At 38.2% G+C, this 22,090-nt stretch overlaps 2 protein-coding genes across 4 annotated transcripts; both read left to right on the forward strand.

The window, feature by feature from the left end:
* Window positions 1-7,847: 7,847 nt before the first annotated feature.
* On the forward strand, window positions 7,848-18,547 carry LOC131313529 (transcription factor BHLH42). 2 transcript variants are annotated; one of them, XM_058341879.1, is made up of 9 exons: window positions 7,848-8,436; window positions 9,273-9,527; window positions 11,923-12,019; window positions 13,102-13,116; window positions 13,282-13,338; window positions 13,851-14,421; window positions 15,765-16,231; window positions 16,927-17,472; window positions 18,349-18,547. In XM_058341879.1, the coding sequence occupies exons 1-9, from the start codon at window positions 8,333-8,335 to the stop codon at window positions 18,427-18,429; spliced, it is 2,193 nt and encodes a 730-aa protein (XP_058197862.1). In that variant the 5' UTR covers window positions 7,848-8,332; the 3' UTR covers window positions 18,430-18,547. The 2 variants fall into 2 exon arrangements, with proteins under 2 accessions (XP_058197862.1, XP_058197863.1); XM_058341880.1 differs by having other exon boundaries at window positions 15,768-16,231.
* A 1,354-nt stretch (window positions 18,548-19,901) lies between these two features.
* LOC131313538 (uncharacterized GPI-anchored protein At5g19250-like) lies at window positions 19,902-22,079 on the forward strand. Of its 2 annotated transcripts, XM_058341895.1 has the most exons (3): window positions 19,902-20,024; window positions 20,110-20,258; window positions 21,427-22,079. In XM_058341895.1, exons 2-3 carry the CDS (start codon window positions 20,174-20,176, stop codon window positions 21,927-21,929), a joined length of 588 nt encoding a protein of 195 aa, XP_058197878.1. In that variant the 5' UTR covers window positions 19,902-20,024; window positions 20,110-20,173; the 3' UTR covers window positions 21,930-22,079. The 2 variants fall into 2 exon arrangements, with proteins under 2 accessions (XP_058197878.1, XP_058197877.1); XM_058341894.1 differs by lacking the exon at window positions 19,902-20,024 and having other exon boundaries at window positions 20,068-20,258.
* The last annotated feature ends 11 nt before the right edge of the window (window positions 22,080-22,090 follow it).

Raw genomic sequence — 22,090 nt, forward strand, 5'->3', positions numbered from 1 at the left:
AAACCTCAATTTAATAGAGTGAACACAGAAAAAACAGTGCTGTGCTGATGCGTGCATATATGTTTTTTTACCAAAAACGAAAACAGATGTGCCCACAACAAGAGCATTGCCAACTTCATCAGCCAAAATTGCTGCCAAACATCCCAGTCCACCACCTAATATTGTTCCCATTAATTGCACTATTCAAACCTGCGGAGAACTCAAAGATCATGACACAGTCATGGTATCTGTTAGCACCTTGATTTCCAAGGCTTGCTAAGCTTGGTTAGCGGTGGCACCTTGCACCCTAGCCAACCGGTGGAAACAAAGACACGAGGCAGGCATGTCTTTACAAGGTGACCCGACGGTGTCGGTTGGTGTTGGCATTGGTCCCTAAGGCAGGTGGCAGTCGTGATGCACGTGATGGCCCGATGATATCGAGGCAGGGATGCTAAACGGGAAGCAGGCTTGTGGGACAAGGCAATCGAGAAAAACGGCTAAGTATTGGGAGCTAGGGTTGAATCACGAAATTGGCCAGGCAGCCTTGAGTTGGCTCGGGCAAAACGGAAGCAGACTTGGGTTGGCTCAGGCAAAACGGTTATTGATGGTTAACAGCATTCTACACATGTTGCTGGGAGCATGGGACAGGTGTCCAAGGCAGAAACGGGCTGCATGTGTTGCTGGCAGCATGGGATAGGTGTCCAAGGAAGAAACGGGCAGTTATCGGCAGTTATCTCCAGACAGTTTCATATTTCAGTGTGCTGGCAGATTCTGGCAGTGCCAGCACAGCCCTAGGGCAATTGGGGGTGTTAACTGCAAGATCATGGGTTGGCCCCATGATCTCATGTACTTAGTGGCCACATTTTTATGATTGTAAGCCTATTTAGGCAAGCATTTTTGTAGCCTAAAGCAGAGGAGATGTTCTGTCTAGGTTCTTGAGTGTATTCCTTTGTAAGTTGATGCTTAATAAAGGTTGGGACGGTTCCCGTAACTCTTGAGTGTGTTTCTAGATGTTCAAACATATTGGGTGTGTGAGTAATTAAACACTAGTTGGCTGAGACCAAGTTGTTGGCAAACTTTGTGCCATCACGGACAAATTTCTAGACGAAAAACAGCTCCGTGACAGTAGCCCACATGGCATTGTCCCAATTTTGCTTGTACGTACAATGGATCAAGTAGATAGAGATCAGTGAAACCAAAACTAAGGCTATATTCCAACTTTGATACTATGAATTGCATTTTTCATGTCACTCCTGCTTTGCTTTGCTTTGCTATTAGAGAAGAAACAATAGAAAGACGAGCAAATAGAGATCGATTTCCTTTTCTCATCAAGAGTAATCTCCCTCATTTGCTAAAGTTAAGATGGTTGAACTCATGCATGATTTTATGTTTCTTTCAACTCCTCTCCTTGTTTCTTGGTTCAAGTTGCACTACTATCTTGTAGAGAAGTTGAGTTGGAGAGGAGCCAATTATGTGTGTGTGTGCGCACGCGCAATCCATGGCACGGACAGGGACAGGTCACCTCTGTCCTCTCTTCCTCATTTCGCTAGTGAAAAATTGGATGTATAATTGCACATGTGCATTCCTACCTGGAGAACAGTCAGGGTGTGCAAGGATGGAACCGGAATTTTACCCTAGCAGTGGCGAAATGTATACTAAAAAATCTAATGGTGGCGAGACTATATAAGTTGGGCATAATTTTTTTTTTTTACATATAATAATTGCATTTTCTAAAATTCTTGTCGTGGCGGTCGCTGCCACTAGACCCCCTGGTCCCATCCTTGAGGGTGTGGTGCTAGCCAGAATACATTTCAATTGAAATTCTCAAAATGAACCTCAATTAGTTGGGTCTTCAAAAACGTTTGCCAAATTGTTCTACTTTATCGATCAAATGTGTCAAAAGTACCAGAGAAAATTGACACAGTCAGTAGTCGTCACTTGACAATTGGAGGCTTTCAGGAAGTTAGTTTTTTGATCTGGTGTTTGATTCTAGTCTAAGTGCTATATATCAATTCCTATTTTGGGTAAACTTATATAGAAGAATTTTTTCCTAATTTTAACAAGGTCCCGCTAATGGTCGACAGTGGTATTGGTCTCCTGACTACTCGCTTCATTGTACAGGTCGAGCCCATTAATCTAAGTTTCACACATCTCTTGTACTGCTTATTCCCCCAAAGGAAAACTGGGGAGTTAATTGGTGACTTTAGTAGTCACAGAAATCCTGTTTCCAAGTCCCATTATTAGCTGTTCATCCCGTGTTTCCACTAAGAAATAACGGAAAAAACGTAGTTTTTTTTTTTTGTATTTGGTTCACACTAATCAACAAGTTTCAATATTTTACTATTTCGTTCACGCTAAGAAAAAAGTTGTCAACAACTTTTTCACTCACATATCTATCAACTTATTCACCAGTGGAAATAACCTTACATTTCTCACCAACTTATTTACTATCGGAAATAACTAACTTTTTAACAACAAAAAATTTTCTCCTAATTTTTCCTCGGTGGAAACACCCCCGTTCCGTCATAAGCACTTGCTTTGTTCCTATAAGCCACGCTTTGCTTTTTCTTTCTGTGGATAACAAAAAAAAAGAAAAAGAAGTAACTTTCTGTTGAGAAAATGATTTTTGGGCCTCGAATCTCCGCCGCAATATTTGAGTTAAATAGCACTTGTGGTTTCTCGGCGCAGAACTTGGTCCATGAGACTAAAGAATCTGGTACCAAAGCCCTCCTAGATTCAGTTTGTTCAAATGGGCTACAAATGGGCTACATATAGCCCATCCCAATAAATGTTTGGCAAAGTGATGGTTACTTTACCCTTGGATAGCTCTGTAAAATAGGCTAAAAGGCCAATGGTCATGCTTTGGGCTTGGGGATCCGCTCCGTTCCTGGTCTTATTAGATAGTACTGTTACCAAACTAGGGTTTCTACTCATTAGCAATGGCCATATGTTGTCTTTTATGGTAGAGATGCCGGATGGGATTAAATCCTGTGTTCATCTCCACAGTAACTCATTCTTTATCACTGCACCAAGACACCAGTTTTGTCAAAAAAGGGTCCCCGGCAATATATGCTCCGAACACGGATGTGTTTGATGTATGTGGGCTCAAAGAATGCTTATGTGTGATACTCACATACATCGGACAGTTTCGAATGCATTTGTATTCCTATGAATCTTATCAATTCTGTAAAAAAAAATTCAGCTTGATCCGATTTTGATAGGTAAACGAAGAAAACAGACTTGTTCAAGAAAAAATAATGGATGGCGAATATGGTTTGAAACTTCAATTGGCATATTTTTTCTTGAACAAATCAGAATTCTTCACATTGTTCTTGGTCTCGGATCAAGCTCATTTGTTGTGTGAATAATCTTTCAAAGGAGAATTAATTATGATATGAACAGTTCTGATCATCTTTGTGAACACAAAACGAGCTCATGACAGAAGGACATGAGAAGTACTTCCTCCGTTGCAATATTGTGCATACATTGAATTCCAAAAAATGTACTCTCCTAGGCTTCGTTCAGTTGCCAGGAATATTGTATCGGAAAGTTATTCTAAGGAAAAGTTAAGGAAAAAGAAATCCATTTTCCCGTGAGTGTTCATTTGACAATTTTTTTTTTGCAGAAAAACTAAAGTTTAGTGGTTCATTTGCCGGGAAAAGACACTTATGAAAAATTTCTTTATTTTTATTCCCATGGCTAATTTCAAATAAAAGTAATTTTGAGAGTTAAATAATAGGCTATCATATTTCCAAAATTAACACATACGGAAAATGTATTTTATCTAATGCGAAGCCTTAACATGAAATGAAAAAATCAACTTGCAATTCCCTATTCAATTTGCTATATTCTGGATGGTCATGCAAATCCCTCATTTAAATTGACATTCTCTGATAATCAACCGTACAAATGAAGTTTAAAAAATAATTAGATGATAGCTAAATAAATAAATATTAAACAACCGTGCTTGATTAGTTGCAGATGCAAAAACTCACTGAAAATTAGTTAGTACAAAACAAAATTGAAGACTAATGACAAGATAAATAAATACTTCCAAAAAAAATAAACTACCAATATTTTTCCACATCAATTATCTTGGAAAGCACCATAGTAGTTGAAATTGTTGTTGCTCACGTAAATCTCAAAATGTCTTTTTAAGAACCTAATTTGTATTTTTTGGTATTGGCATCATTCATTTTTTTCTTACCCGCCAATTATTTTGACCTCACAATGGAGAAAACTTTTCCCGTGACGCAAAATCCTATACTTTTGGTCAATCACTTTTGCAAAAAAGTAAATTTTGCAGGAAAATTTAAAAACATGTTTCCTACTACTTTCTTGCCAACTAAACACTACAAAAGTTATGGGAAAATTGATTTTTCCATCCTTCTTGTACTTTCTTGATAATTGAATGGGGCCCTAGAGATTCTTGTATAAATATGTGCACTCACCGATTTTCCTGACCCTATATGCAATGAGAAGAAAAGGGAAAACAGAAAGGGAACAGAGAGAAATGAAAATGAAGAGAGAACGGCTGGTAAGAAAGTTAGGAAGAAGAAGAAGAAGAAGCTGCGGGGCTACAAAATCAGGTGAGGTGGGTGTGTTTAAAATTAGGTGTATTCGTGACCACATTTCATGCACCCCACCTACCAATTACTACTCCAATTTACTACACCTAGCTAGCCTACACATTGAATTAAACACTAACAACCTCTTCATGAGGGGGACCTATATATACATGACTTTTGACGAATTAATACTGGTTAAATTTAGGAAATTGATATTCGCGCTCCACTTTTTACTGATGGCGCTCTACTTTGTTCATGAAGTTACTAGTAGCTTTACGTTAAAATTAGAGCGCCATCAATAAAAAGTAAAGCGCGAAAATCAATTTCCTAAATTTAATGATGGTTCGTTTCGGTTTCAAATCATGGTTTACTTCATTCTACAGAAAACCTAATCAAATGTATTGATCTTTGGATATTAATTAGTGAATTCGTGTTAATGACACGAGACAATAATTTCTTGAATCAAAACACAGTCAGAATTTCACAACACATGCACTTATCTCAGGGATATGATCGGTTCGAGACATAACAAAAATGGAAGAAAGATCGATTAATTAATTAGTGCCGATGTCACGAAAACAATGTTGCTGGGCTACCAGTGGTAGACACAGGATTAGTAGCGGCTTAAACCACGTGTATTTTTACATGAATAGCTAAGAATGTATTTCATATGTATATCATGATACTTGCCATGCATGTCCGAAGAAGAGACAAGATTGTGTGTAAATTCATACTTGTCATCTTATTTTTATCAAAAAAAGGTTGATAATTTAAAATTTCCTGAATTTTTTTATAAACATAAATAGGAATTCTTAAAAAAAATTCGCAAGGAACTTGCATGGGCCAATTTAGTAAAACTTTTCCAAATCAATATAATATGTAAAAATATTTAGAGTTGTGCAAGGACCGACAACCACAATCACCCATTTGTGCCCGCCTCTGGCTACAACTCTGGAGGGTGGGAGAAAGGAAAAAACAAAGCTTATAAAGTCAGCGCACTGGGCATGGTGAAAAGTGTTCAAAACAGCTTGCTTATTATTAACTCATGATTCTCATGGAATGGGAGAAAGGAAAACAGCTTGCTTATGATTCTCAAATGTTAATTAACTCATCAAGTTCTAGGGATGCACACTGGCCCAGTAGCCCGCCCACCTCAACTTGCCTTTTTAAGAATTTGGAAAAAGTATTTAAGCTCTGGGTTAAGATTTTAAGCGTGTTTAGTAAATGGGATGGATTCGTAAAAATTCCTTAAAGCCCGGCTCGATTCGACCCGATAAATAAAATCACTCTTTTTAAAATAGGATATATATATATATATATATATATATATATGCTCGTGTAGTAATAACTCCATTATTTTTATGCTCTGCATGAAGTGCTGGGAAGAAGTGTGATTTTACTGAAGAGACACCTGAGAGAAGTTTTTGTGTGATATAGCTTCATGGATGTTGGAGTGTTCCAACTTTTTTAGCACTTTAATTGTTTTTTGGAGACAATTTAATTATAGAACTTTTATGGTAGTATGTTTTAATAGTGGTGTATGAGAACTTAGAATTTTAAGTCCAATTATTTCGGTTGTGAATTCTAATTAGTGATCGTTATGGTTGATTAATTTATGTTTGGAATACAATTCTTTAGGAAAAAAAAAAAAGAACTTATGTCACTTATCATCAACAGCTTGTAGCGGAGGAAAAAAAAATTATTCAGATCCTTGACATACGAAAATATTTATGTAATTTTGGGCAAGCGTATATAAGAAAAGAAAAAACTCATTCTAGATTACAATAAACAAATGATGTGGCTGAGTTAGTATATTTTGTCTCTATAATTTGCGATCTATAAAATGATCGAACAACTTACCGAGTTGATTTCAATTAAATTCGGGTAAAAGTTCTGACAAAGAACACAAATTTTGTGTTCCAATACACTCTAATTTTCTTGGCACGTCATTTCATGTACTTTGTACTTAAAAAACAAAAAATAAGAATACTCATTGACTGTAAAATCAGTTGACCGTCCAAATGTTATGGAAGCTAAAATAATTCAGAACTTTGGGCTTTTAAAGTTGTTATTTGGTCATTAATTTTAAGACTCCGAAGCTAATAGAAACATGAGCGACCTAACCCAAATATCTGTTATAAAAGAAAAATAGAGAAATAAATTACATGCGAGAGGATTGAAGCACATGCCAAAAATTTATGTATTTTGATTATTCAATACTCATAGAGCACCGTATGATGCCCGAAGATCATTTTTCATCACACAGTAGAGAAGAGTCTGGAATGTGTGTCCATGCGTCATGACATAGAATTTGAAAATTTTGTCTGCAGCTTATAATACAGGGGCTGTTGGGCGACTTGTCGGACTGTTCATTTTAACACTGATAGCTCGGATTTTATCCTAGTTTTTATTAATCCAAATCATCCATTACTCGGAATAAATTTCTAGCCGTCCATTACTTAAAATAGAAAGTCTAATCGGCCGGCCTGCATGATACCTTTGTCCCAATTAATAGCCGACAAAAGAAAATAAAAAAAGAGTCCTGACAAACTTTTTCCCCGAGTCAGGACTTTTCCAGCAGTCGGCGACAAATTATTGGTTGAGCCCACCCTAATAACTACACTCCTCCACACTGAACAATACCCTACACCTCTCCTGTTCTCCCACAATCCCAACTTCCATTCTCCCCTCCACCTAATCTTTCCCTCTCTTTCTCTCTCTCTCTCTAGAAACGCACGTGAGCGCGGGCAGAGGCACCACTGCAGGGAGGGAACATACAACTAACAAAATCAACGGCACACATTCAGCGGACTTAAATGCTGCCCAAAGCAGTCCTTTTGTGCTCTCAACATGAACCCAGTCTCGAGCTCTAAAAATATAATCCAAATCGTTTGTTTTGTAAGGCTTACTGATCAGATCATCATTTCAGAAAAAAGTATAATCCAAATCGTTCGTTACGTACATAAAGTTTTGTTTAGAAAATGAGCAACAGTTATGATGTTAACTAAAATGTACGTTCGAAAGAACTATCTACACAGCAATCATGCGGTCACAATGACAATTCAACTAAACTTTTAATCCTTCGACAGCATCAAGAAAATGAACGGCTTGAATTATTTTTGCGAAGTCTATAGGGTGTACTTTTGGGGCGAAACATACTCCCCCATCGGTTTGGAATCACGCACACTAAACTGGCTGGTAAACCAACCAGTCAAAACAACACTATCAGACAACTGTACATCCCCCTTCAAACCCTAACTACTATTTCTCTTTCCAAAACTCTCATTCTCTCTCTCTCTCTCTCTCTCTCTCTCTATCTCAAACTTCTCTATCTTAAAATCTTTCAGCACCCCATCTGATCCCCAAGCTTAACGACCCTTCTTCCAAAAATTCAATAGAATCTTCCCCCCACTCCCCTCCTCAAAGTCATCATCTACCTCTTTCTTTCACCTGCAAGTCTGCTCTCTCTCTCTCTCTCTCTCTCTCTCTCTCTTCCACAGTCATCAATCTTTGCCCCCTTCTCTCTCTGAGTACTTTCTACCTAGATCTACCTCTCTCTTTTACTCGTAGTTGATTAAATGGTTTGATATTCAGCTCACATGCTCCATTGGAGGTTGTTCCCACCTCCCTTATATTCCCATCTCATCTAAACATACCCTTTTTTTTTTTTTTTTGACCCTTTCTGGATATGTCGTGGTGGTTTTGTTTTCTAACGACAGAAGAAGGATTTGGGGGATCCAATTAAGAAGTCGTACGCGGTGGTGATAGGTCAGCTGCGTATGTAGATGGCGGCACCGCCAAGTACGCGGCTGCAAAGCATGTTACAGACGGCGGTGCAATCAGTGCAATGGACTTATAGTCTCTTCTGGCAGTTGTGCCCTCAACAAGGGTATGTAATTCCATCAGAAAAATTCATAATCAAATTTACCATAGTACGTAATTGTATATGATAATTGAATTAGATAGTATCAAAATTTTATACTGGAAAAATATATCTTTATAAAAAAAATTATACAGGAAATTCATTCAGTTGATGAAATTGTCAACCAATTATCCAGTGATACGTATTTTGACATTAAAGATGTACAGAAAACTAATGGCTTCAAAAATTCTTTTAGGGACAGGCAAATTTTGATAATGGTGTTCAAGCAAAGTACTATATTGCAAGAAAAATGATTAATAAGAAAACAGATGAAAAAACTTGGCATTTTTCAACAAGTGGGGGTGCTTTTATTTGAAATAAACAGACATAAAAGACACAGTATTGTTTAATTACAAAAATTATTTGGGATATTCATATAGCATTCAAAAAGAAAAATGCTAAAACAAATCCCAGTGGGCTATTTTAAGGTTGAAATTGTATTGTTTATGTGTGAAAAGTCTATAGAAGTGCGTAAAAATGTGAAATATGTGTATTAGTGTTAGATATTGGATATGTATATTAATATTTCTATAAAAATATTTGTTGGTTATTTTCTTTAATTTTTGATAACTCAGTGAGCTGTCAATAAAAGCATATTTTCTAAATTATACATAAACAAAACTTAATAAAAAAAGAATTCAAGCAGAACAACGTGACAATGACGATTTTGACATTTTAAGCCTTAGTGTTAAATGTTTTGGCCAACAAAAAAGTACGTACAGAAGACCTAATGAATATTATGCATGTCTGAGACTAATATGGGTTTTAATTTTGGGATGTCTTTCTTAAAACATGATTGATAGGATCTTAGTGTGGGGAGATGGGTACTACAATGGAGCAATCAAAACAAGAAAGACAGTACAACCAATGGAGGTGAGCGCAGAGGAGGCGTCGCTTCAAAGAAGCCAGCAGCTGAGAGAATTGTACGATTCCCTCTCCGCAGGCGAGTCAAACCAGCAGACACGGCGGCCTTGTGCCGCCTTGTCGCCGGAAGACTTGACGGAGTCCGAGTGGTTCTATCTCATGTGTGTGTCTTTCTCTTTTTCTCCTGGTGTCGGGTAAGTTTCTTTTGTTTATTTGGTTGTCAGTTTTAAGATAAATTTCTGAGATAAAAAAAAAAAAGTTTTATAAGTTTACATATTTTTTCGTCTTTAGTCAATTTTTTAACATTTCAACAAATTCTTTTATTTTTTAAATAGAGGCACGCTATATACATTTAAAAAGTAAAAAATAAGTAAAATTTCTGATAAAAATTAACCAAAAACACGGTTAACGAAACAATCAAAAATTTTGGAAAGGATATTTCTGAAAAGAGAACTAGACAAAGCGTTTATTACTAATACTTTCTTTTCTGTAGTTTCACTAAATTTTACTAACATGTAGTATTTCCTTTTGACTACGTACATAAATTCTGTTTCCCTAAATGCAAACGTACAAGTATACATAATACATGCAACTGTCTACTTTTGTTTTACACTCATTATATCATCTAGAGAAATTAGCTTGAGCGCATTGATTTCATCTCTCTCTCTCTCTCTCTCTGTGTGTTGTGGAAAATTGACTGCCTTTCCAAAGGCACAAACAAGAGCATTCACTAGCTAGAGTCTGCATGCAATTCAATACTACTCCGTACAAACTACTAAATGGGTGAAGGGGCCAGCGCATATGGCATCCATCTCGACACTAAATAGGAGCAGAGGGGTAGTTGTGTTGAAGAAATGCACTCAAGGAGTACATGTATTCTTCTTTTTCTTTTTCCTTTTGATCTTTTTAAGGGAGGAGTACTATTCTTATCAACGTAGAGATTTAAACCCAACGGAAGTTCTTGGAACTGATAAACCGGTTCGGTCGGATTGTTTATAAACCTATAATCATGTGATGTGTTACAAAAGCATATTAATTAAATGATACCCGGGCAACACTATTTTCCACGTAATTGATTCTTTCGATGAGTTTTAGAAGCGAATTGAACCATTTTGACATAAACACGGGGCCATTTAAGGGCCCACAAAGAGCCTAGCAAACGGTTCAGTCCCTTTTCTTAAAGATATAATCCAATGCACTTCATAAACTAACTTCATGACGGTATGCATTATTTATATACTACATCTCTTATTGAAGGTCTGGCATTTCTGTAATGATTACCATATCAGAGTAACTGATATGGTTAGAAATAGATTTGGACAATATTCCAAAATTTTAGGTTACGATAAGTCGTTTTTTTTAAAGATACTTCTATAAGTAGTATAATTTTTTGCTGAACTAAACCCGAACCGGTCCATAAATAGTCATAAGTACATTGTTGAGTTGAGCTCTATACCGTCGATGTGTGTATGACTTATCCGAACCGGTCCATAAATAGTCATAAGTACATTGTTGAGTTGAGCTCTATACCGTCGATGTGTGTATGACTTATCTCAGTTGGATTACTTAAGTTGTAAAATTTGTATTATAAACACCTCTGACTTCTCTATAACAAGACTAAACATTGTGAATGCTCTAATATGCTAACTGCCAACATTTTTAGAACTTATGAATGTTGTGGAAAGATAACTCCGCTATCTACCTACTATGCATGGCAGGAGACCAAGTCAATCCAATATTACTGTACTTATTTTTTTTTTGTTGGTGCTTCAAAAATTCATATAAATGTTAATTAGGAAAATGATTTTCACGCTCCCTTTTTTGATTATGACACTCATTTTCTTGTCTTTTAATGAAAAATTGCACACAAAAAGTTCACTAAAAGACGAAAAATGAAGTGTCATAATAAAAAAAAAAAAGAGAGTGTGAAAATCATTTCCCTAAACGTTAAAGAGTTAAAGTTTTACACAATGGAATCATAAAATAGCAGATGTACAAACAAAACAATTTGACATTAATATTATCATACTTTGCAAGACAGGCTAGTCAAGATTCATAATCTCAAGGTGTGACTCAGTGAAAGTCATCACTGTAAGAATCGAGGGGCAGTTGTGTGAAACAAATGCAAAGTAAATTAAGTACACAAAAAAAAAAGAAGAAGAAGAAGAAGTAATTGATGGAGATTTTAGCTAGACACACACCTGATAAAGTTGTTGAAAGAAGAAAGTGTAGAAGTTGACTTTGCCACACCTTAAGGAACTTTGGTGAAAAGGCTTCATGTCTTTTTCTTCATTGTGAAATCTTACAGCTAGTAGGATGAGGATCCCAACTCATAGACATAGCAATTGTCAATTTCATCAACCTTGGGTACGTCTTTCAGAGATGACTTGACTAGCTAGGGATTGAAGAGAAATAGTAGTACTGTTTTGGGATTGACTAGCTAGGGATGGATTATATCACAGCTAGCTTATAGAAAGCCAGCATTTGCATATAAGTAAAAGCATTCGTTATTTTGTCTCAAAGCTAATCTTATTCATTTTGTTCATGATGAACGTACGTTCATATATTTCCACTGTAATCTATGTGCAGATTACCCGGAAAAGCGTATGCAAAGAGGCAACATGTTTGGCTTACTGGGGCCAACGAAGTCGACAGCAAAGTCTTTTCTAGAGCCATTCTCGCCAAGGTATGCATGAACTTATGTCTAAAATCAATGGTATATATATGGGCTAAGCACAACGTTAGCTAGGCACACTTATGCGCTTTAAACTCAGATTCGTGATTTAATTCTCATGTGGGTGTCACGTGTATGTGAGGAAATTGTGGTTGAATTGTTCAGGAGCACTTAACAAGTTTCTTAAAATAGGCAATATGATCCTTCACATATATGCTTAATGTTATAGTTTTTTAAATACCATCTATGGCGATCATGTTTTGCAAATTATGCAAGTCGATTGGTACCATACAGTAGCGTAGCCAGGAATATACATCAGTGGAGACATTATAAAAACAAAATCTCCGACGATAGCCAACTCCCGACAACATCCCACCGACCCATGATTTGATGGTCATTAGTGATGCGGCGTGATTTTCGTGTTGGTTGTTACATCATGTTACAAAGGAGAGTTTTCAAGTTTTGTAGTACTATTTTGTTCACCCATGCACTTAAACACTAGGTGAACATGTGCGTATTACTTTTCAATAAATTCACCGAATCTTTACTTTGATATGATTGCTGACATTGATTTTGTGGAGCTTATTTATGTAACAATTCAAACAAGTCATTCGTATTTTAACAAGTATTTAATCTAATAACATGTGTCTTGCTTTAAATATTTGGTAAACTCAAACTACCAATTTCAAAAAAAAAAAGAAGAGGTGCAGTGGGGGCAGGTGCCCCCAGTGGGAATAAGGTGGCTCCGCCACTGGTACCATATAACTAATTTTTATGCCTCTTGTTTTTTGGCTTAAATCTAATGTGTACTTACATTACATTTTAGGTGGACTTCGGGTTGGTGCTGTGCAATAAGATGCACATCACTGTGTCCGACGGCTCGGATCTTATCTCAGTAATCAACGATCGAGAGTCGTTCATTACCGAGATGAGATTTGAGTCGTCAGATGCACGATCCGACGGCTCGGAGGTGCTCAGCACGGTACTGCGTACACCACTGCACAACACTTTTTCCCAATTCAATCCAGTTTACTAACTATAGCTTGTTTCTTCTCACTTGTGTTTCCTGAACTTCCACCTCTTTGCTGCATCAGAGTGCTCGCATTCAGGTAATTATTTCTGCCACCTTTTCTTTTTTTAAAAAAAAAAATCGTCCTTCTGCCACCCATTTGTTTGGTACTTCTGACGTCATACTCGGTGGTTTCCTGTTTTTTTTGTTACTCATTACTACTACTAATTTGGGAAATTGTTTAAATAATGTGGTATTTGTGCAGACTGTACTATGTATTCCTCTACTTGATGGCGTTGTCGAATTTGGCACAACAGAAAGGGTAAAACTATTTATCGCTTTCCAAATTATTCAGCCAGCCCAAAACGTATTTTGATTTTATTGGAACATTTTATGTTAGGTTAGGCTATAGTGGGCGATGGGATTTTTTCTTAGGATTAGTGGAAAAGATGCGAGTAAGTTGATACACATTAGTTAACAAAAATTTCATGTAATTATTTTAAGGAGATCACCAATTCTAAACCCTGCAGATCATATTTTATTTTATTAAATTATTATAACAGCAACGTACTCGATCTACTAACAAGATATCAATAATCCTGGGATTGCCCCACTGGTTCGGGTAGACGCGCGCTTAGATTTTGGGAGTATTCTTCAAAATCTGGGGTTCGATTCCCCACACGGCGAGTACCCTAAATTAAGTGGGGAGCCGTGACTGATGTGGCCGCTAGCTCCCCCGATGTTTGGGTTGCACAATCGGGTCCATTTAGTGGCCTACCTATAGGATCCGTTAAAAAATAAAATAAAAATCAATAATCCAATTTGTCATTGCAGGTTCAAGAAGACGTTGGCTTGGTGCAACAGGTAAAGAGCTTCTTCATAGACCACCACCCTCCTCAGCCTCCAAAACCAGCCCTCTCCGAGCACTCCACTTCCAACCCCGCCACCTCCTCCGACCACCCCCGTTTTCACTCTCCTCCAATCCCAACAACCGTTTACGCTCCCGTAAATCCTCCAGTCAACCCCAACCAAATCGACGAGGAGGAAGAAGAAGAGGAGGAAGAGGAGGACGAAGAGGAGGAGGAAGAGGATGAAGAAGGGGAGTCGGAATCAGAAGCCGACACGGGGCGGAATCAGAACCCAGGCGTGGTAAATGTGGCTCATGCTGCGGCGGCTGAGCCAAGTGAGCTGATGCAGCTTGAGATGTCTGAGGACATCAGGCTTGGCTCGCCGGATGATGGATCGAATAATTTGGACTCGGCCGAGTTTCAGTTGCTGGCGGCCAGCCAGGGGGGAAATACGGTGGATCATCAACGGCGAGCTGACTCGTATAGGGCCGAGTCGACCCGGAGGTGGCCATTGCTGCAGGACCCTATGAGCAGTAGTCTCCAACCACCACCTTCAGGTATGATATATTACTGTAGTTGGGATTTTATCACATTCTAATCATTTTGACTAGAGACGTTATTTGATGCTCCTAAAATTTGCTAATTAACATTTTTCTAAATGTCTCACACCAATTTATATGGAGCCCACATAAGCATGTAAGTGCGTGAAGGTTATGTGTGAAGCAAATTCTAGGAGCACCGAATAATTTTTCTAGCGCGATGGACCGGGTCCAAAAAAAAATGGAGTACCATTTTGTATGCTTATCTTCTCTAATTGGGAACCAAACTGTTTCGTAAAGTACGTTTTGACCAAAAAAATTATACCTCGGAACAAAAAAAGGTCCTAATTCTGAAACCCTACAAATGATTTTTTGTTATCGCCTAGAAAGACAAATGATAAACTTACCAATTAATGGTGTCAATAACAGCAAAAAAGAAAAAGAAAAAAAAAGGAGAGAAAATCATGATGTCAATACACAACATACATCCATGCAAGCCATGCACTGCGATTCCATAGCATAAAAATCTCAAGATTCTAAACTAAAATCTAGCCAGAATTTGCACTTTGGAAAATTTTCGTACTTCTAACTTTTGAGACCGTAGAGTTCCCCAATCTTAGCCATTGCTGCATCTGAGAGTGTCATGATGATTGCATGAGGTAAAAGCGGTGTTTCATTCACCGCTCAATTTTTCACCGTCTGTTTTGGCAATTAATTGTTCGATTTTAAAAAAAAAAATCAATACAATAAAATTAAGCGATGTAAGGAGCAATGAATATTGAGCGGTGAACGTAGACTTTTGGCATTTGATGTTGCAGTTTAAATAATTGACTGCAGGAACCTGCGTCCTTGTCCACAGAGCAGTTCGTCAAATCGTATTCACATGCAACATTTATTTGCTTTGCTTCCTTTGATTTTACTTTACCATGTGCTCTACTACCATCGAAAGCGCAACCAAAATAAATTAATCCTCCCTCAACTAACTTTCCAAGCTTCAACTGACAAGTCAAAACTCTGAAGACTCTGCATTACCCCATCAAAAATTTTCAAAAATTTCCAGATAGTCTTCTGCACTTAAAATATATAACCTAAGCTTCCATTTATCTGATTTGCTGCTTTATGGGGAGTACATTATTCAATTTTTATCGTTTTACGCGAAAAGAGGAATACTACGGATGTCTTATTTGGATAAACTAGTTTTAAGTCGTCCGATGCACGTAAAACTTTCAAAATATATGTGTAATCCATATTTATCGGATGGTTCTGAACAGATTAATTAGTTGTTGTGTCCGAATTATTTTCCTAGAAAGAAATATATAAACTCGTTATTTTATCATCAGCGTTCTCTTGAATTTGCTTAGCAGGGCCTGCACTGGAAGAATTAACACAAGAGGACACGCACTACTCCCAAACAGTATCCACCATCCTCCAACACCAAACCAGCCGGTGGTCGGACTCGGCCTCCTCCTCCTCGGCCGCCGCCGCCGGCTACCTCATGTACTCCTCCCAATCCTCATTTTCCAAGTGGAACCCCCGACCCTCCGACCACCACTACGACGCTGCCATCCCCGCGGACGGCACCTCCCAGTGGCTCCTCAAATACATCCTCTTCTCCGTCCCCTTCCTCCACACCAAGCACCACAACGACAATAACTCCCCCAAATCCGCCTCCGCCGCGGACTCTGCCTCCCGCTTCCGCAAGGGGACGACGCCGCAGGACGAGCTCAGCGCCAACCACGTCCTCGCAGAGCGCCGCCGCCGCGAAAAACTCAACGAGCGTTTCATCATCTTGCGATCCCTCGTCCCGTTCGTTACCAAAATGGATAAGGTTGGTTCCTTGCTAACCGCATGTCTTTCATTTTTGTGTTTCTCGATCGTTGGAATACCGCTTACGTTTCATATTTCATATTGTTTGGTTCTCTCAGAGAAGACGTAGTACTATATTTTTTGAATAATTTTTGAATTAAAAAATAAAATATTTTTTGTGTGTAAAAGTTGACTCCAAATTAGTAAACAACTTCCCCGTCCTAATTTATTAGCCTTTTATGAAAATTCCGACTAAATAAAGAAATAGAATCATTCCACATTTAAATTTTTTTCTCATTTTATACTTCAATCATTATATTTTCTTACTTTTGCAGTACTACTAATTCAAAAGTGGAAGGGTAAAAAAGACACTTCATTATAAATTACCCATTTAGTTTTGGAGTGGAATAATCTTTTTAGAATATGACAAAAAGTGCCAACTGAAACTAAAAAATTAAGACAGAAAAGTACATTTTTTTGACTCAATTAGATTTTTAATTTAGTGTCAAAAACTTTAAAAAATTATATACGAAAGTACTTTTTTAATGATCCGAAAATTAGACATCTTCTCATAAAGAACCAATAATATCGGACGCAGAGATTATTATTGTTGAGAGCAAGTCATCTGGATGTTTTCTTCTCGTGGTGATGCCATCATACTCGAGTTATAAATAAGATTAAAATTTTAATAAATTTGTCTTTGTGCCATTGGATTAGGCCTCGATTTTAGGGGACACGATCGAGTACGTGAAGCAGTTGCGTAAGAAGATCCAGGATCTAGAATCCAAGACACGTCAGATGGAACTAGACCAACGAGATCAAAGTCAACGGTCCAGATCGTCCGGGGACCTACAGAGATCGAGTAGTTTGAGTTTGAAAGAACAGAGGAGTGGAATCACGACAGTTGTAAATACGGATCGGCCCCGGGTCGGAGGCGGGTCGACCGGGTCGGATAAGAGGAAGTTGCGTATAGTGGAGGGGACTGGTGGAGCGAAGGTGAAGGCGGTGGATTCTTCGCCGGTGCCTGTTTTGAGTCCCCCGCCTCCACCACCGCCTCCCCCGCCGCCGCAGCCGGTGCCAGGAGTTGGCGTGCAGGTACAGGTGTCGATAATCGAGAGCGATGCGCTGGTGGAGTTGCAGTGTCCGCACAGGGAAGGGATTTTGTTGGATGTGATGGTGGTGTTGCGGGACCATCGGGTGGAGGTCACGGCGGTGCAGTCGTCGTTGACGAACGGGATCTTTGTTGCGGAGTTGAGAGCTAAGGTATGATCCTTTTCTTTATGAGCCGTTTGATTTGTAGCATGAGTTTTTTTTTTTGTCCAAATAGCATAGCTTTCATAGAATGATACTTTAACAAAATTTTGAAACACAAATATAGACACAATTACATCAAAAGCCGTTCAATGCATTTGAATCGACATATATTTAACAGTTTCAAACACAGTTATGTCCGCAAGATACGTGCCTAGATTTTTCATAGCTTTTAGAGTCCGTGTTTTAGCAGAAGCCTAACAGACACCGATCACAGATGACTTCGTCAAATGTTGTGGGTTTCACATGCATCGTATAACTATACAGCCATATTTTGTCGGTGTCTGTGCAGACAGCACTGCTGTTTTTTAGTCCAAATGGCATAATTTTCGAACGATTCTGACCGGGCCTGAGCCTGACCCATCTTAGATAATTGGACTTGGCTTTCTATGGGGGCTTTAGCAAGAGCCCAATTTCAAAATGGGCCAAGTCACATTCCCCCATTTTCTGGTACAAATGATAGAAGGAAAAACACAAAGAAAGGGACTAAGAAATCATTCCTAAACAAAGGGATTCCCAATGAAATTTCACACCTTTGTAAACACTTTGACATAACTATATCTACTACTTTTGACTTGATTTCTTAAAAGCAAAAGTGCACTGCTTTATATCCAGTGTGGATTCAATCGTTTCACATCATCGGTTGCACGTTAAAAAACTTCTTGAGTATTTCTTCAGTGAATATTTTGTAAGCAAAAATCTAATTCTAATATTCGACAAAGTTTATAGCACTTCGGATTTTATTCAATACTTTTTTACGTTTATCCCATCCGTTTTTGCTGAGATATTGTAGTAATTTCGCTGGTTTTTGTTTGATCCATTGTTCAGGTGAAAGATAACGGTAGTGGAAAGAAGCCAAGCATTGTGGAAGTAAAGAGGGCAATCCACCAAATCATACCCCCCAACTGACTCCTACCAATTAGTGGAGTAATAACTTGATGTAGCGTTGAGTACGTGTTGTTTATATATGATGAGATATAAAGCAAGTACTCTGAAATAGTATAATCTTGTTGTAGAATTTATGCCACATCTAGCACATATGATCTACCGATTGCGCCAAACCGAAAACCCGAAAGGATTTGACCAAGTGAGCACGAGAAAGTAATTGACTCAACATCCAAGAGGTCGCGAGTTCGACAAGCTAACGCCAAATTAATTAAATGCCATGCACAAGCTATATATTATACAAGCCGACAATGTTTAATATTGGAGAAAATTTTCAGTGCCGAGCGGGTATATCACACGTGGTGTCCGCTCGGCACTTCTGAGCCGTCCGATTCATTTTTGAACGGTTCAGATTGAAACCTTCTCTCTCCGGCCTCTCACCCCTCATCTTTATCTTCCTTTTTTCTCTCTCCAAATCCGAGCCGTCCAAAATAGTATCAGACGGCTCGGATGTGCCGAACGGATACCACGTGGTACCCACGCCGTACTGAAAATTTTCTCTTAATATTGAGCAGGAGTTCTCGGAGTTATGCACGAGTTTGTGCACCAATTGGAGAGAGAAAGAGGGAGAATTCTTTTTTATATTTAGTTTTATTTCCATGTCAACTCTGTGGAGAACGTGGGGTATAATTTTACGGTATTTCTATTTAATTCCAGCACAACCCCATTTGCCATGAAATAATCAGATTATAAATTTTAGTTGAAGGACTACTCGGAGTAATGTTGAATCGTGGATCTTTATTTTATCAGCCACTAACAAGAAAAAAGGATTGGTACGAAAAATATTAGTGCTTCATGTCCTTACAAAACCATCTATAGCCTTGGCATGTTTTAAAGTCCACGAAATTAACAATCAGTGAACCAGGACATATTAGCCTAAGGGTTAGCCCGGTGGAAGAAAAATAATTTTTTGTGAATTCTCTAGTCTTGATGTGAATGACCTGCCTTTAACGAATTGACTAGACCGGGGAAGTGATTAGTTGAAATGCGCATAGAGCATCTCCAATTCAAGAAATCAAATCTAACATAGCACACCAAGTGGAAGAATTGACATGTAAAGTAAGTCCAACCAAAGTGTCAAATACTTAGGGTATCATTTGACATTTTCTCTCTCAAGTCAAATTTGACATGTGATGTCAAATTTTTTTCTTTGGTTATTTTACTATACAAAAAAAAACTTAATAACTATCTTTAAATTGGAGTGGACATTGTAAAGATATCAAATTCTAACATATCAAACCATCACATAAACTTCAAAAAAAATTGACATTTTCCGACTTTTAAAGCCAATGTTGGGGATGCTCGGTTGGCCCGACCCTCCAAACTGTAAAAAAGAAGAAGAAAGAGCATGGGATTTGTATAATTCGTCAAAGATTTCAGTTCTTTTGTTTATAGGAATACTTCAAAAGAAAAAAAAGATTTATGGTCGGCTGTTTTTCCTTTTCTTTTTGCTTATGAAGACAGTGAGTGAGTAACTAAAGAAATGGATGGTATACCAAACAAATTCAGCACCAAACGCAAAAGCGATTCAAGATCTGAAATACCATTTGCACATTTCGGTACACATTGCATTTGGTATTTTAACCGGACCACTACTTTATAATGGAAGTTCAATCTCTACTGAGGAAGGTTCCCTCTTCTCAGGCACCAGGATATAAAGACTGTTGTCCCCAAGTTCAGACACACAGTAATTCCATACGAAAAGCAAATGGGTTTTCTTTATAGGCTTCACCTTCTTCTCCTTGTCCTCCTCCATGCCATTCTCCTGCTTCCTAATCAGGTCCAATCTCAAGGTAAACTCTCTCTCTCTCTCTCCGCATTGCTCAATCTGGATCCCTGGCATTTGTGCTAGCATTATTAGTTGCTATATTGTGAGAATGGGTTTTTTTTCTTTTCCTTTTATGGGTATCAGATTTGGGCACTAATTGTTGCAATGCATCTCACACCCAATCAAGGTAAGATAGGAACAGAACGCTAAGATAAATGGGTATTCCTAGTCAAGAAGAGAGATTACATGTTCTTCTAGTTATGGATTTGCATGCTGATGTTGTTTTGATCTTGGATCTAATCACATTTGGCATGATTTTGGAAGTCAAAGACTAATGAGGTAAAACATCAAGGGAATGTCTAGGTTTAAGACCAACTCGTGGGACAGAACCCTAGTCAGGAAATTGCAACGAGTCACTGTGTTGAATCCTTCGGTTTAGATTACCTCTGGTGTAAATCAGGAAATTATGTACAGCATTCTTTGATTAATAATTGTGCGGAAATTTCCACCATCTTTTGGTTGATGTTGCAAATGGCTTAGCTTTGCCATTTCAACAATTTTGGAAATTTTGGAATCTGGATGCTGATTATAAGTGAGAAAATGAGGCAATAATCAAATTAATGTACTTAGCTTAACCCTTAATCTAGTGTCTCTTTTTCTACCTTGTGATCTACAATCAAAAGTGAGCAATTCGAAATGTCTCTCAGATCAATTGACTCTAGGACTTAAGTTTATAGTATGAGGTTTGTATACCATATGATGCTTCAAGTGGGTAGCCTATTCTCGAATGGATCCAGTTCCCTGTCTTCTGTTGTCTTGACTATGTTTCCCCCTTGAAACTGGCTTGGCTGCGCATACCTGTCTAATATTGCTCATTTAAATAGAGGTCTAATCTTGTTCTCTTGCAAAATTAAGTCTTTTTGAATGATAATTTGATTTTAAAAAAAAAAACCCCTCTAATTTGATGGAAACCCTTAATACTTGTTTCAACGAACAACAAATCGTTAGCTATCTATCTAATTATTGATATAACTTCCTAACCATTTCATATGTGCACACATCTATTAGATTTTGTTTAGAGTGCTCCATCTATTACCTTTTTCCATTTCCTCCGTATGAAACCTTAGGCAAAGATTCTCATATGGCATATCGCGGACATCCAATAACGAGTTGTGAACAATAATTTGCTGCAGATGCGAGTCTACTTCAAGGCTTAAACAGTTACCGAGCATCCCTAAGCCTGAGCACACTAACCGACAGCAGCAATGCTGATTGTTTTGCCAAACAAGTAGCAACCCAGTTCAAGGGCCAGCCGTGTTCAAACACTACCGGAGCAGACACTATCCCGGGCACTGAGGCTCAGTTTGCCAACTACCCAGACCTACTTACCGGATGCCACCTTAACATCACTGACACCAAAGATGGGCAAATTATGCCCGTTTGCGTTCCCAACTTGGTCCCAAGCCTTGTGCTCACGAACTATACAGAGACTCAGTACAACCAGTATCTCAATGAAAGCTCTTTCACAGGAGCTGGGATTGGTTCATATGGCAATTGGATTGTGGTTGTCTTAAGCACAAACACCGTTGGAGGGGACTTTGCTACCGCGGAGAACAGCAAAGCAAGTTTGTTTTCTATTATTGGGTTGGCACAAAACTTGTTTCCTTGGTTGTTGGGTTTCATTCTTTACCTGTGAACCAAGGTTTGTATGTTCAAAGCATTGATTCTTTTCCCCTAATTTCTGATAGTTTTTGGTTGATGACAGACTCACATGCTGCTTAAAACCTTTTGAGAATGGATAATTGTATGAGATCAGACTCTGAGAATATGAATTTGCTTTCCTGTTGATGCCGCGTA

The sequence above is a fragment of the Rhododendron vialii genome, chromosome 13a, assembly GCF_030253575.1.
Source record: "Rhododendron vialii isolate Sample 1 chromosome 13a, ASM3025357v1".
Lineage (NCBI taxonomy): Eukaryota > Viridiplantae > Streptophyta > Magnoliopsida > Ericales > Ericaceae > Rhododendron > Rhododendron vialii.